Source organism: Corticium candelabrum, chromosome 20 (genome assembly GCF_963422355.1).
Source record: "Corticium candelabrum chromosome 20, ooCorCand1.1, whole genome shotgun sequence".
Classification (NCBI taxonomy): Eukaryota; Metazoa; Porifera; class Homoscleromorpha; order Homosclerophorida; family Plakinidae; genus Corticium; species Corticium candelabrum.
In genome coordinates, this window is record NC_085104.1 from 1,914,706 (window position 1) to 1,928,681 (window position 13,976).

General features: G+C 41.5%; 1 protein-coding gene across 1 annotated transcript; it reads right to left on the minus strand.

Moving 5' to 3' along the window:
- Positions 1 to 287: 287 nt before the first annotated feature.
- LOC134195661 (PAS domain-containing serine/threonine-protein kinase-like) lies at positions 288 to 13,940 on the minus strand. The gene is made up of 15 exons (XM_062664724.1): positions 13,742 to 13,940; positions 12,963 to 13,595; positions 12,121 to 12,261; positions 11,935 to 12,057; positions 10,082 to 10,330; positions 8,806 to 9,156; positions 6,905 to 7,324; positions 4,563 to 4,763; positions 3,669 to 3,794; positions 3,054 to 3,188; positions 2,886 to 2,942; positions 2,692 to 2,834; positions 1,451 to 1,584; positions 1,245 to 1,391; positions 288 to 708 (listed from the first exon to the last, which is right to left on the minus strand). Exons 1-15 carry the CDS (start codon positions 13,883 to 13,885, stop codon positions 515 to 517), a joined length of 3,198 nt encoding a protein of 1,065 aa, XP_062520708.1. The 5' UTR covers positions 13,886 to 13,940; the 3' UTR covers positions 288 to 514.
- Positions 13,941 to 13,976: the final 36 nt, after the last annotated feature.

Genomic DNA, 13,976 nt, shown 5'->3' on the forward strand with positions numbered 1-13,976 from the left:
GAATACAAGATCCTGGATGTCATCACCAATGCTCTAACAACTGCTCCACTGCGCCCACAAACACACACACACACACACACACACACACACACACACACACACACACACACACACACACACACACACACACACACACACACACACACACACACACACACACAGAGACACACACACCAATACTTCCAAACCAGACCATATCCAGCAACCCCACATTACTCCCTCATCCCTTCCAACCACACCACTACATCCATATCCAACCATACATTATATCCCAAATCACAACACACTAAACCAAAAATTTCGTCGAATTCAGACTCTCTCAACTACAAAAGCATTGGCTGCAGAAGAATAAAGATAAAACAACGACAAAAGCTACACAATTCGTACAGTAGAATCATAGGAAGGTCAAGCACTCGCTGTGCTCTGTGTATATACAGTTGTATGGATCTCTTTCATACAAGAGTCCACACAACGAGTTTGTTGTTTGGGCTGACGTTGCATATGAGGTCATTGCTTATTGACTCGTTGGATAGTTCGTTTGTTGATTCACGTCGTCTGATGATGGTTGGTTGTGGGGACCTTCCATGTGTTCGTCATCGGTGTCGACTGGTGTGATGTCACTGGAGTCGTTTGCTATGCAGTCATCGAGATTGCTGCCAGTGGCATCGGGGTTCATCTCCAACATTACTGATTCGGTTTGTGAAGGACCTGATTAGGGGTAGAAGATCATGATACCGTTTACAGACAGAGACAGAAAGACAGACAAACAACATCCAGACAGATAGACAGACTGGCAACGGACAGACAGAAAAAGCAGACGAACAGACAGAGAGACAGACAAACAGATAAAACAAACAAACAAACAGATGGACAGACAACAGACAGATAAACAAACAAACAGAAGGGCAGACAGATAGACAGATGGACAGACAGACAACAAACAAACAGACAGATGGACTGACAGCTGACAGACAAACAACAGACAGATAAAACAAACACAGATGGACAGACAGAAAAAGAAGACTGAGAGACAGACAAAAACAGATGGACAGATAGACAACAACCAAACAGACAAACAACAGACAGAGAGACAGACAAACAAACAGAGAACAGACAGACAAACAAACAGAAAACAAACAGACAACAGATGGACAGACCGACAAACAACAGACAAAAAGCAGACTGACAAACAGAGAAACAAACAGACAAACAACAGACAGAAAGTAGACAAACAGACAACACACCTGTCATTGGTTGTGGCACGATCATTTCCCACTTGTAGTTGTGCAAATTCACTTGTTGACGCACCCACCGATGTCCTTCCATGTCTCGTATCGTCGCACGAGCTCGGGGCTCGGGATGCAGCACCCACATCAACAAATGAGTCAATGCTAAACGAAAACGCCAACATCACAACACACACACCCACCCACGCCTCATTGTGACTGACCTGCTGATACGGCAAACGGTGGCTGGAATCTCGCCTGTATCGACTCCTCAACATCAAAAAACGGATTCTCTCCAAACACCAATGTATACAAGGTCACTCCCAATGACCAGCACTCAAGCTGGGGACCAGCATATCTACACAATACAAATATCACATGAAACATACATCAAACTGCAAACACAATATAAATATTTTAAAAATCGATGCCTCCTACTGCTTCTAATGTTTTTCGAGACTGATACCAGCTTTACACTAGACGATTGACTTGAGCCAAACTGGCTTGAGCCTGGTCCGTGCTAATTTGGCATGATTGGTGGGGTGATTAGACTATCTGGGCTAACTGTTGATTCCGGTGCAAAACCTTTCTAAAAGATTCTTTGACAGTCTTCAATGTTGCAAATACGAGACGAAAAATACGGGAATACACAGAGTGAAATATATTATATGTATTGTTGCCCAGTAACACGAAAATACGTAACATGTGGTTAGCTTTAGTTCGAGCCTGGCCCTATGATTTAGCTCAGACTAATTTAGGACAGGCTAAATGCACTGAGCTCAAGCCAACATCGTTTACTTTTAGTGTAAAGCTGGTATAAGTCATTTAGTCTGTCTGTCTAGTAAAAATATTTATAAAAATTTTAAATAAAAAATTAATTCTATAAAATAAAAACTGAATTTAATTAAAAAAAATTTAAAAAACAAAAAATAAAATAAAAATATAAAATAAAAGATTTATTTAAGAAATAAAAAAATATTAAAAAAATTAGTAATAAAAATTTAAAAATAAAAATTTATTTAAAAAAATATAAAATAAAAATTACTGATAAAACTTTATTTATAAAAATTAAAAATATATTAAAATTTAGTGATACAAATTTAAAAATGTACAAAAACTTAATTATAAAAAATTAAATATTTTTCAAAACTATATATAAAAATAGAAAAATTTGTAAAATTAAAATAATTACCAAATATAAAAAATTAAAACATATATTTTAAAAAAAAATTATTACAAAATATTTAAAAAAATATTTTAAATATAAAATGTTTTTCAAACAATTGCAAAAAACTATTAAAAAGTAATTGTAAAAAATAAAAACTAATATAAAAATTAATTATAACAAAATCAAAAAGAATTATTTGTTGAGGGTAAAAATTCTTGAAAAGATTATTACTCGAAAAACATTGGAAGCAGTAGAGTAATCATTTTTGATGTTGATCAAATTCTTTGGTTGCTTTACCTGTTTCCAAGCAAAACCTCCGGTGCACAGTATTCCATGGTGCCACAAAACGTACCAAACAGTTTGCCCTTTTCCATAAATGCTGCAGAACCGAAGTCAATAAGTTTACAGGTGAACTGGCGATCGATGATAATGTTCTCGTCCTAAAACGGAAGACAAATTACGAAGAGTCTGTGGACGAGTGAGCAACCGACCTTGATGTCTCTGTGAGTGACGTTGAGAGAGTGAAGATAACCAACGGCTGCTACCACCTGCAATGGTTTTTTTTGTAGTTATGATTGCTGTGTGTATGTGTGTGTGTGTGTGTGTGTGTGTGTGTGTGTGTGTGTGTGTGTGTGTGTGTGTGTGTGTGTGTGTTTTACCTGTCGAAATATGTAGCTCTCTAATGCCTCGTCTATTGCTGGTTGTCTGTCGATGAACTCAAACAAGTCCATCCCATCGCCATGCTTCTCCATCACCATCTGATAAAACTCTTCGTTGTCAAATACGTCTATGATCTAGGAGAGATGACAGTCCGTCTACCAATTAAGTGGTGACAACCTTCTGGGCCATTACGATTTGACAAATACTACCTGATGTTGATTGCTTTGGTTAGTAAGTGTTATTCAAGTAAAGGTTTATGCATGAGCAACATGAACACAAGCACACATGTGCACACAGACAGACAGATAGACAAACAAATAGACAGACAGACAAAAAGACAGAGAGGCAGAGAGACAGACACACAGACAAAAAGACAGAGAAAGACAGAGAGACAGACAGACAAATGCAAAGATAAGCAAACACACGAACAGACAAACAAACAACAAACAAACAGACAGATAAACAAACAGACAGACAGACAAACAGACAGACAAACAAACACACAGACAGACAGACAGACACACACACACACACACACACACACACACACACACACACACACGCACACACCACCTGTGTACCAGTTAAGGAATTCCGAAGTACACGTATCTTACTTTAACAATGTTTGAATGAGATAATGTCGTTAGAAGATGAATTTCAAGAGGCATTCTTCCTTGATCAGGAACATTAATCCAACACTCGTCCAGCACCCTTGATTTTCTAATAAATTTTACTACAACCTAGAAAAGAATGCCAATACATAATGACACATTAGCAGCAGTGCAAACAAACAAACAGATGTACATGTAAACAAACAGACAAACAAATAGACAAACAAGACCATCAGGTGTACATGCAAACATGCAAACATACAAACAAACAGATAAACAAACAGATAAACAATAAACAAACAGATAAACAAATACACAAACAAACAGGCAAACAAACACAGATGCACATGCAACCATACAAGCAAACACAGATAAACAAACAAACAGACAACAAATAAACAAACAAACAAGCACACAGACAAACAGATAAACAAACACACAGACAAACAGACAAACAAACAAACTGACAAACAGATAAATAAATAAACATACAAACAGACAAACAAACAAATAAACAAACATACAGACAAACAGACACACAAAAAGATAAACAAACAAATATACAAACAAACAGATAAACAAACAAACAAAAAGATAAACAAACACAGATAAACAAATAAACAAACAGACAAACAAACATGCATACAAACAGACAAACAAACATACATACAAACAGACAAACAAACAAACACAGATAAGCAAACAGACAGACAAACAAAAAGATAAACAAACACAGATAAACAAATAAACAAACATACAAAAAACATAAATACAAACATACAAACAAACAAACAGACAAACAAACACAGATAAACAAATAAACAAACAGACAAACAACACATAAACAAAGACACAGCAAAACAGTAAACAAACAAAGCCAGTGTCCTAAACACACACCATCTGCTTATCAGCTTTCCTCTCTGCCAGTTTCACAAATCCAAACGCACCCTTTCCGATCGATTTCAAGGTATTGTACATCCTACCGTACTCTCCACGACAGGCGGTGACCTCTTCGAGCGTACCCGGAGATCCCACCGAAATATATGGACACGAATCCAGCGATTCAATAGCATCCGTGTAAGCACTCACCATAGATGCCTACGAATGGAAAAAGAGCAAGAGCAGTGGGTTAGAATATCTAATTAGTTAGATGGTCTGATATTATTTGTCTGTATGTCTGTCTGTCCTTCGATCTGTCTGAGTGTTTGTTTGTCTGTCCTTCGGTCTGTCCAACTGTTATTTGTCTGTCTGTGTGTCTGTCCTTCAGTCTATCAGTCTCTGTTTTCTCTGTCTTTAGGTCTGTCTGTCTGTGTGTCTGCCTGTGACAGTGTCCATCAGTTTCCTATGTCCTTTGGTCTGGCTGTCTGTTTGTCTGTTCATCAGTCTGTCTGTCTGTCCTTTGGTCTGTCCAAGTGTTGTTTCTCTGTCCTTAGGTCTGTCCGTCTATTGTCTGTTCTTTGGTCTGTCTGTCTGTCTGCCTGTGACAGTATCCATCTGTTTCCTATGTCCTTAGCTCTGTCTGTCTGTTTGCCTGTCCTTCAGTCTGTCTGTCTATCTGTTTCCTACAGCCTTAGGTCAGTTTGAATGTCTGTTTGTCTGTCCATCAGTCTGTCTGTTTGTCTGTCCTTCGGTCTGTCTAAGTGTTTGTTTCTCTGTGCTTAGGTCTGTCTGAGTGTTTTGTCTGTCCCTCTGTCTGTCTATTTGTATGTCCTTCAGTCTGCTGTCTGTTCAACTGTTTCCTATGTCCTTAGGTTGGTCTGAGTGCTTGTCTGTCTGTCTGTCCATCTGCTGCTATATCCTTAGGTATGTCTGCTAGTTTTTGTCTGTCTGTCGTTCAGTCTGTCTGTCCATCCGTCCATCTGTCTGTTTGTTTCCTTCTGTCTCAGTGTTTGTTTGTCTGTCCACTTGTCTGTCCTTCAGTCTATCTGTCTGTCTGTTTTCTGTCCTTAAGTCTGTCTAACTGTTGGTCTGTCTGTCTGTGTGTCTGTCTGTGCATTTGTCTGTTCTTTGGTCTGTCTCTGTCTGTCTGTGTGTCTGTTTATTTTTCTGTCCTTTGGTCTGTCTGTCTGTCTGTCTGTCTGTCTGCCTGTGACAGTGTCCATCTGTCCTCCAGTCTGTCTGTTTCTCTGTCCTTACGTCTGTCGGTACGTCTCTTTCTATGTCCTTAGGTCTGCCTGTCTGCCTGTCTATTTGTCTGTCCTTCAGTCTGTCTGTCCATTTGTTTCCTATGTCCTTAGGTCAGTGTAACTGTCTGTTTGTCTGTCCATCTGTCTGTCCTTCAGTCTGTCTAACTGTTCATCTGTATGTCTGTCTGTCGGTCCGTCTCTTTCTACGTCCTTACTCTCTGTTCATGTTGACTTTGCGCTTTGAAAATCTGTAATAACTTCTGCACAATAGGGCGGACAGTGACAATCTTGGTATCGTTTGAAACCGCAAGTTTCCGGATTTTCTGTAGTTAGGGTACCGACGGCGTATGTATTACACAGACTGTTTGATAAGGCTTTTGCATATCAAGAGCCGTTAGTGTTCTTAACTCATGAAGTAGGTATGGTCTTACAACAAGAATGCTGCTAATAGAGGAAGTAGCCAATTAGCAAGGTCTGTTGCCTTGACATCAACTCACAGTTACTCTTGTTTCGGAAGTAGCTGCGTGATATTTCTGACTCATTTTCTCGTTCTGCTTTGTCTTGATAGCCTGCACCTTTTTCTACTGTTACCTAACATCTTTGTATTATAATATGACCTCTAGAATGTACAGTTAATGGGATATCACTTAACATCTGAGTGTGGTAAACAAATACAGCTGCATCATTAATCACTTCCGAGCGCAAAGTCAACGTGAACAGAGAGTAGGACTGTCTGAGTGTTTTTGCCTGTCTGTCCGTCTGCCTGTCTGTCCATCTGCCTGTCTATTTGTATGCCCTTCAGTCTGTCTGTCTGTCTGTCCATCTGTCTGTCTGCTTCTGTATCCTTAAGTATGTCTCAGAGTTTCTGTCTGTCACTCAGTCCATCCGTCCTTCTGTTTCTATGTCCTTAGGTAAGTCTGGGTGTTTGTCTGTCCGTCTGTCTGTTTGTTTCTTTCTCTCTGAGTGCTTGTTTGTCTGTCCATCTGTCTGCCCTTCGGTCTGTCTGCCCTTCGGTCTGTCTGTCTGTCTGTCTGTCCATCTGTCTGTCTATCTCTCTGTCCCACATCTTTACTATGATCCCATTGCCAACCTACTATTCAAACTCGTATTTACCTCCTGGTGCCGATCAGATCCATCCATAGTAGCTCCCAATGTCCAATCCATCACAATCCGACTTCCGTCTCGTCCTTCAACCAAATTTCTCGACACCCACACGCAATATATCTGACCACCATTGTCCAAATCGACACGCTTCACGTCGAAAACAATCGGCAGCGACGACCCATCCTTATGCCGAGCGTATCCAACGTACGATCCTTCCATAACCGTGTGAGATGGAGACGTGGATGAGGACCGGTGAGTGTGTGGTGGTGAGAAAGGACGGGGAACTGGCGAATGACTAGGCAGGGACGATCTGCTGTGAGACGGACGAGCGGGTGTAGACGAGGTGAGCGTTTCAGGAGTTTGGAAGTTCACAATAGTCTCGGGCGAAATCTCCTGATTTGACACTTTAATGTTATCACTAAATGAGACCTAAAAGAAATGCTTAGTCACACACACACACACACACACACACACACACACACACACACACACACACACACAGTGACACACACACACACACACACACACACACACACACACACACACACACACACAGTGACACACACACACACACACACACACACACACACACACACAGTGACACACACACAGTGACACACACACACACACACACACACACACACACACACACACACACACACACACACACACACACACAGTGCACGGAACAACCACGTAGCCTATCTTTCAAAAGTACCCGGATAATGCCAAAGCGCAATAGATCAGCAAAAACAATCGATTGTCTTGACTTTACAGCTATCGTCGAATGTGAATGCTCAGGGTTACTTGCATTGCCATGGCAAGATTTCACGACAAGAACCCCTTTAGGTGTTCGACGTTCTCTTCCCGACATAAGAACGTTCAGCTACAGGTACAATAGAGTAAATGTGCTTGTACAACGTTTACTGACTGAAATATACGAACAATGAGTACGGCTACGCATCTGGCAAAGCTCAAATGCCTAAGTCCCGCCTACTACACCATGAGCCCAGCCTGCTGTGTCACAAGAGCCGACCTGAGTCGACTAAACTCGTATTTCATGCAACCGATAGACACCCTCACAAGCAACGGTTTGGTGCTGCTTTTGTAAAGTGAAAAGAAAAACATCAATGCAATAGCATGAGGGAAACAAATTACCTTCTAGTGGTGGAGCTAAATGCACAGGAGGTTCAAAAGTTGGCCCCCCACCACCAAGGCGCAAAACCATCTAGACAAAAATCGTCTTGCCTGTACCCTAAACGACAATAAATCGCCTCCAAAAGAATCAACGCACACCTGAAGGCCTAAAGATTCATACACAAGCGCCGTGCTTCGTAGTGAATGTACTTACTGCACACTGTGCATTTAAAGATCAGCCATTTCCGCCCGTTTCATCATCGTCTCCTGTGCAAAAGAAATCACGAGACCAACGCAAACTGCTGTTAGCAATCGACTAGGATACACTGCATCCTATGCTGATCAAAACAGGGTAGCTGGTCATCTCGTTTCCTGGGACGAAATTCATGAAGTGAGGCGCCATGGCGGTGACAGCATCAAAGCGCATCCACTTCCGTCCCTCTCCTACGAAAACTCGTCCTCTGTTGCATCCTACCTATCGTTGACTTTATGCTCCAAACCTTCTTTTTACTACATGTTGCAACAATAGAAAAGAAAAAGGTCTGGTGACTACACAGATTATCAGTAAAGTAGCTGACATATCAAGCACCCAAATACGGGACATTGTAACACAACGAGATGCAGATAATCCGGGTCTTGTTTTGAAAGATAACGTGCGGGTTATTTCCGTAGACTGCACAGTGACACACACACACACACACACACACACACACACACACACACACACACACACACTCACACACACACACACACAGAGTCAATTAACTCATCACCTCTTTCTCCTTCTGTTTCGTCGTATTTTCGTTTCCTTCGGTCGGCACTCCGTCCTGCTGTTGGGCTGTAGGTGCAGATGCGACTCCCGAGTCGTCTCTCGGCTTGATGTCCGTCTCTCTCTGTAATTCGTCCAGACTGTTTGTGTTGTGCACACCGGAGCTGCTGGTTGACTTAATGGTGTTGATGCTCTCAAGGCTCGTGCTCGCTAACGATGTCTTCTGTTTTATGTGTACAGTGTGTGCAGGAGGCAGGCTTTCGTCACAATCGAATGGTGGAAGCGCAATGCTGCTTGAGTCCATAAGGTGATTGGCAACTTCTAGGAAGAAGTTGGGAATCAAGAATGACATATCCTAGAACAAAATTAGATGAGATATATACATGTATACATAGCAGATTCTCTCCAGTCTGACTTCTTGCCACAAACAGACAGACAGACAGACAGACAGACAAACAAAACATATTAAACAGACAGACAGACAGACAGACAAACAAAACATATTAAACAGACAGACAGACAGACAGACAAACAAAACATATTAAACAGACAGACAGACAGACAAACAACAGATAGACACAGAGAGAGAGAGACGGACAAAGAAACGGACAAACAGACAGACAAACTGAAAATATATGAAAGACAAACAGACCAGACAGAAGCACAAACAGACAGACAGACGCACAAACAGACAGACAGACAGATACATAGACAGACAGACAGACAGACTAACAGATGCACAGACAGATGCAGAAATATGGACAGACATACACACATACAGACAGACAGACGAACAGACAGACACACAGACAGACAGACAGACAGACAGACAGACAAACAAAATATATAAAAAAGACAAAGAATAGGCAGACAAACAACAGACAGACAGAGAGACGGGCAAACAGACAGACAGACAGACAGACAAACTGAAAATATATGAAAAAGACAAACAGACAGACAGACAGACTAACAGATGCACAGACAGAAGCAGAAATATGGACAGACATACATACATGCAGACAGACAGACGAACAAACAGATGCACAGAGACACAGGCAGACACACAGACAGACAGACAGACAGAAAAACTGAAATATATGAAAAAGACAGACACACGCACAAACAGACAGAAGGATGGACAGAGACACCAGACTGTCCAACCGAATGATTGACAGACAAAGCACACACAACACACAACCACACAACACACAACCACAAAATACAAATGCCAACACATAAACAACCACCCAACCCCAACAATCATATTGCAAACATCTTACTTTGCCTTGTATTTCAGCTGCTGAGTAACCAAACATCAATCTGGCATAATTCTCGTTGATGCCAACAACACGACCTCCTGCCTGAAAGCTCACTAAGCCACTAATGTTGGCAAACACCCACACCAAGACTTTATAAACCGCCTCCTTTCCATCAATGAACTTCTGTTCCTTGAGACGTCTGATGGCGAGTGAGAGAGGAAATGCAACTCCGTCTTTAGTTCGACCGGTAGCTTGTACATCTTTCATTTCCTATTGAAAATATGAATAATGATATGCGTATAATGACATGTAGGTGACAGGATTGTTTTGCTTACAAGCTGATATGATGCGCACGCGTGCACGCACACACACATGCACACACGCGCGCGCGCGCACACACACACACACACACACACACACACACACACAAAGACATACAAATTAACAAACAGACACACATAAACAAACAGATACACACAAACCAACATACAAATAAATAAACAAAGACCCAAAAACAAACATATACAAACAAACAGACTGTCTGTGTGTCTGTTTGTTAATTTCTGTTAATTATCAGACACACACACAAACAAACAGACAGACAAACAGACACACACAGTGACACACACAAACAACAAACAAAGACACAGAAATTAACAAACAGACACACACAAAACAACATATACAAACAAACAAACATAAACACACAAACAAAAAGACATACACACAAACAAACAAACATACAAAGTAACACACAGACACACAAAGAAACAAACAAACAAACATAAACACACAAACAAAAACACACAAACAAGCAAACACACGAGTAACACAAAAACACACAAACAAACAAGCACACACAAATTAACAAACAGACACACACAATCAAAGAGATACACACACAAACCAGCACATACAAAACAAACAGACAGACACACAAACAAAGACACAAAGACACACAAATCACAAACAGACACAAACAAACATACAAGCAAACAAACAGACACACAAACAAACAAATACACACAAGCCATATACAAACAAAGACACACAAATTCTCAAACAGACACAAACAAACACATACAAACAAACAAACAAATAGACACACAAACAAACAAATACACACACAAGCCAAAATATACAAAACAAACAAAGACACACAACAAACATATTACAAACAAAAAACATAAGACACACAAACTAACAGACATACACAAACAGACAGACACAGAAACAAACAAACAGACAGACACACAAACAGACAGACACACAAACAGACAGACACACAAACAAACAGACACAAAAAAACAAAAAACAAACAGACACACAAACAGACACACACACAAGAAACAAACACACTAACAGACAGACACACATAAACAAACAGATAGACACAAACAAACAGACACGCAAGAAACAAACACACAAACAGACACACAAACAAACACACAAACAAACACACAAACAGACACACACAAAGAAACAAACACACAAACAGACAGACACACATAAACAAACAGATACACACAAACAAACAGATACACACAAACAAACAGATACACACACACAAATTAACAAACATACACAAACAGACACACAAACAAATAATAGTGTATCAGTCAGTTTGTTTGTGTGTGTGTGTGTGTGTGTGTGTGTGTGTGTGTGTGTGTGTGTGTGTGTGTGTGTGTCTGTTTGCGTGTGTGTCTGCATGTCTGGTGTGTGTGTCTGTTTGTGTATCTAGACAGACACTCCTCTTTCTCCCACTCCCTTTCTCTCTAACACACAAACACACACACACACACACACACACACACACACACACACACACACACACACACCACACACACACACACAAATGATGTGACATTTGCTACCTGCACTTCGCTGGGAAGCTGAAACGCCGGAATGAAGTCAGACGCAAGCTTGTTAACGACTTCCTCCTTTGTTGTGTAGCCAGACAGATGAAGAAACGTCTCATCACAAGTCACAACACATCCCTAAACATAGACACAAACATCTAAGTGTAGGTAAGCAGTACAATAAATCTAAAATCTACTTACATTGGCATCGAGGTAAATAAGGCCTGCAGTGCGTTCCACCGGTTCTAACACAACAATACACCGAGTTTCCGGCTCCTCGGCGACCTTCTTCATCCACATCGAGATGGGAAATGTTGCACCCATACTATCAACAGCATCAACCTGAACACACGGCATTTAGAATAATGATAAATGATGATACCACGGCCATTGGGACATACATGTATAGACGGGCATGGGCATTATTACAGGCGAATACGGTAAAGCAAACAGATGGGCAGCTTGTAAAATCTAACTAAAATAGTTTGTGATAGTGAGACAGGTGAGTTCTGTTGTCTATTTCTGACAAGACGTAAGTTTGGGGGGAGGGAGAGGGGGAAGGTAAGAAACTCTTCATGAATGTTTGCCTTTCTGATTTCTGTTCACCCATTGTCTGTGGTTGCCATATGGTCAATTGCAAATACCTCTCTGTGATTGGACCAACTAAAGGTGTGGCACATTCCTGAGCGTGACAGACATAGTCCACCACACATAACTCCAGACCCAAAGTCAGTTATGCCATTTACGTTTTGAGCACACTACTCAATCAGTCACATAACTTTGTAAAAAGTCACGTGACTATTACATAGTCCTGTTTCTAATGTACATGTAGGTTGTTTGCTTGTGGAAAGCGTTGATACAGCAACCTAAGGTGAGAGAGAATGGAGATAAGCGAGAATGGTTAGAAGTTCCAACTACACTCCTAAGGTAAGTTAAGATAACGCCCACTATTTCTAATCCAATTAAATCCTGCACGTGTGGACAGGGCTTTAGCCTGTCACCCAGTAATGCTGCCTGCATTCAACACACACCATCATACATACCACTTTTCCATTGACCATCACAGTCTTGCCACTCCCATCGATCTGCTCCTCTATCACCGACTCCTGCTTCTCTCGAAACGGCGACGCAAACAGCTCCTTCAGTTTCATCCCCACAAGCCGATCCTGCGTATAACTGAACAACTCGCAAGCCATTTCGTTAGCGATCAATATCCTCGTGTTGCCATCAACAGTCACTAGAGCTTTATTCGGATTTCGAATCGTAGTCGGAAAGAGAACGCCAATCTCCGCATTCCCGACAAAACTATGAAACCTCCACGACTGACTCAACGCCGACGCTGGCCTCTGAGGGTCATCTGATGTTGGCAAGAACGAGCCTCGAGTGTAACCCTGCGCAAAGCTCACATCATTCATTCCATCCCCGCGGAACTTCTCGATGGTCACTTCCGGTGACTTTGTTCTCAACTTTTCCTCCTCTGTGGAACTAGAACGCACCGCTTCTGTCTCCTGTTGTTGTTTGGACCCTCGGATGTGGTCTAGAACGGCGGGATACGATGGAGTTCCATACGCGTCGTTGACGTGAAGGTCGACGACCCCATCGGTCAGCTCCGCAACCGATTGAGCGTTTGGCGCATCCTTGACTTCTCCCGACGACAAGTTGAGACATTTCTTCGCCTGTGAACGCAAACATCAAGTTCAGTCAATGGCGTTGACCACGCCCACTTTCTCACAGTTAGACCTCGATATCTTATATCGCGATATCCTACCGTTTAAGTCCGCTTATATCATCAAATCTAAGCTAATTTAGTCGTCCTGCTTACTATTGGTGACGGGTGTCGGCCGAAAACGGGTTGAGACGTCGATTCTGGTGAGTTGAACTTGTAGGCACTTGGTAGACTGTGTCCGAGCTTTCCTAACGGTGGGGTAAGACCATACGCCGTAAAAGCGCCTCGATTCAACGCCATTGAACGACGGAGTGAGATAAAAGTGAACGTCGCAAAGTCGACTGATGTGAACAGCCCGCCAGGTGAAGGAAGAGACCCGTATGTCACGTGA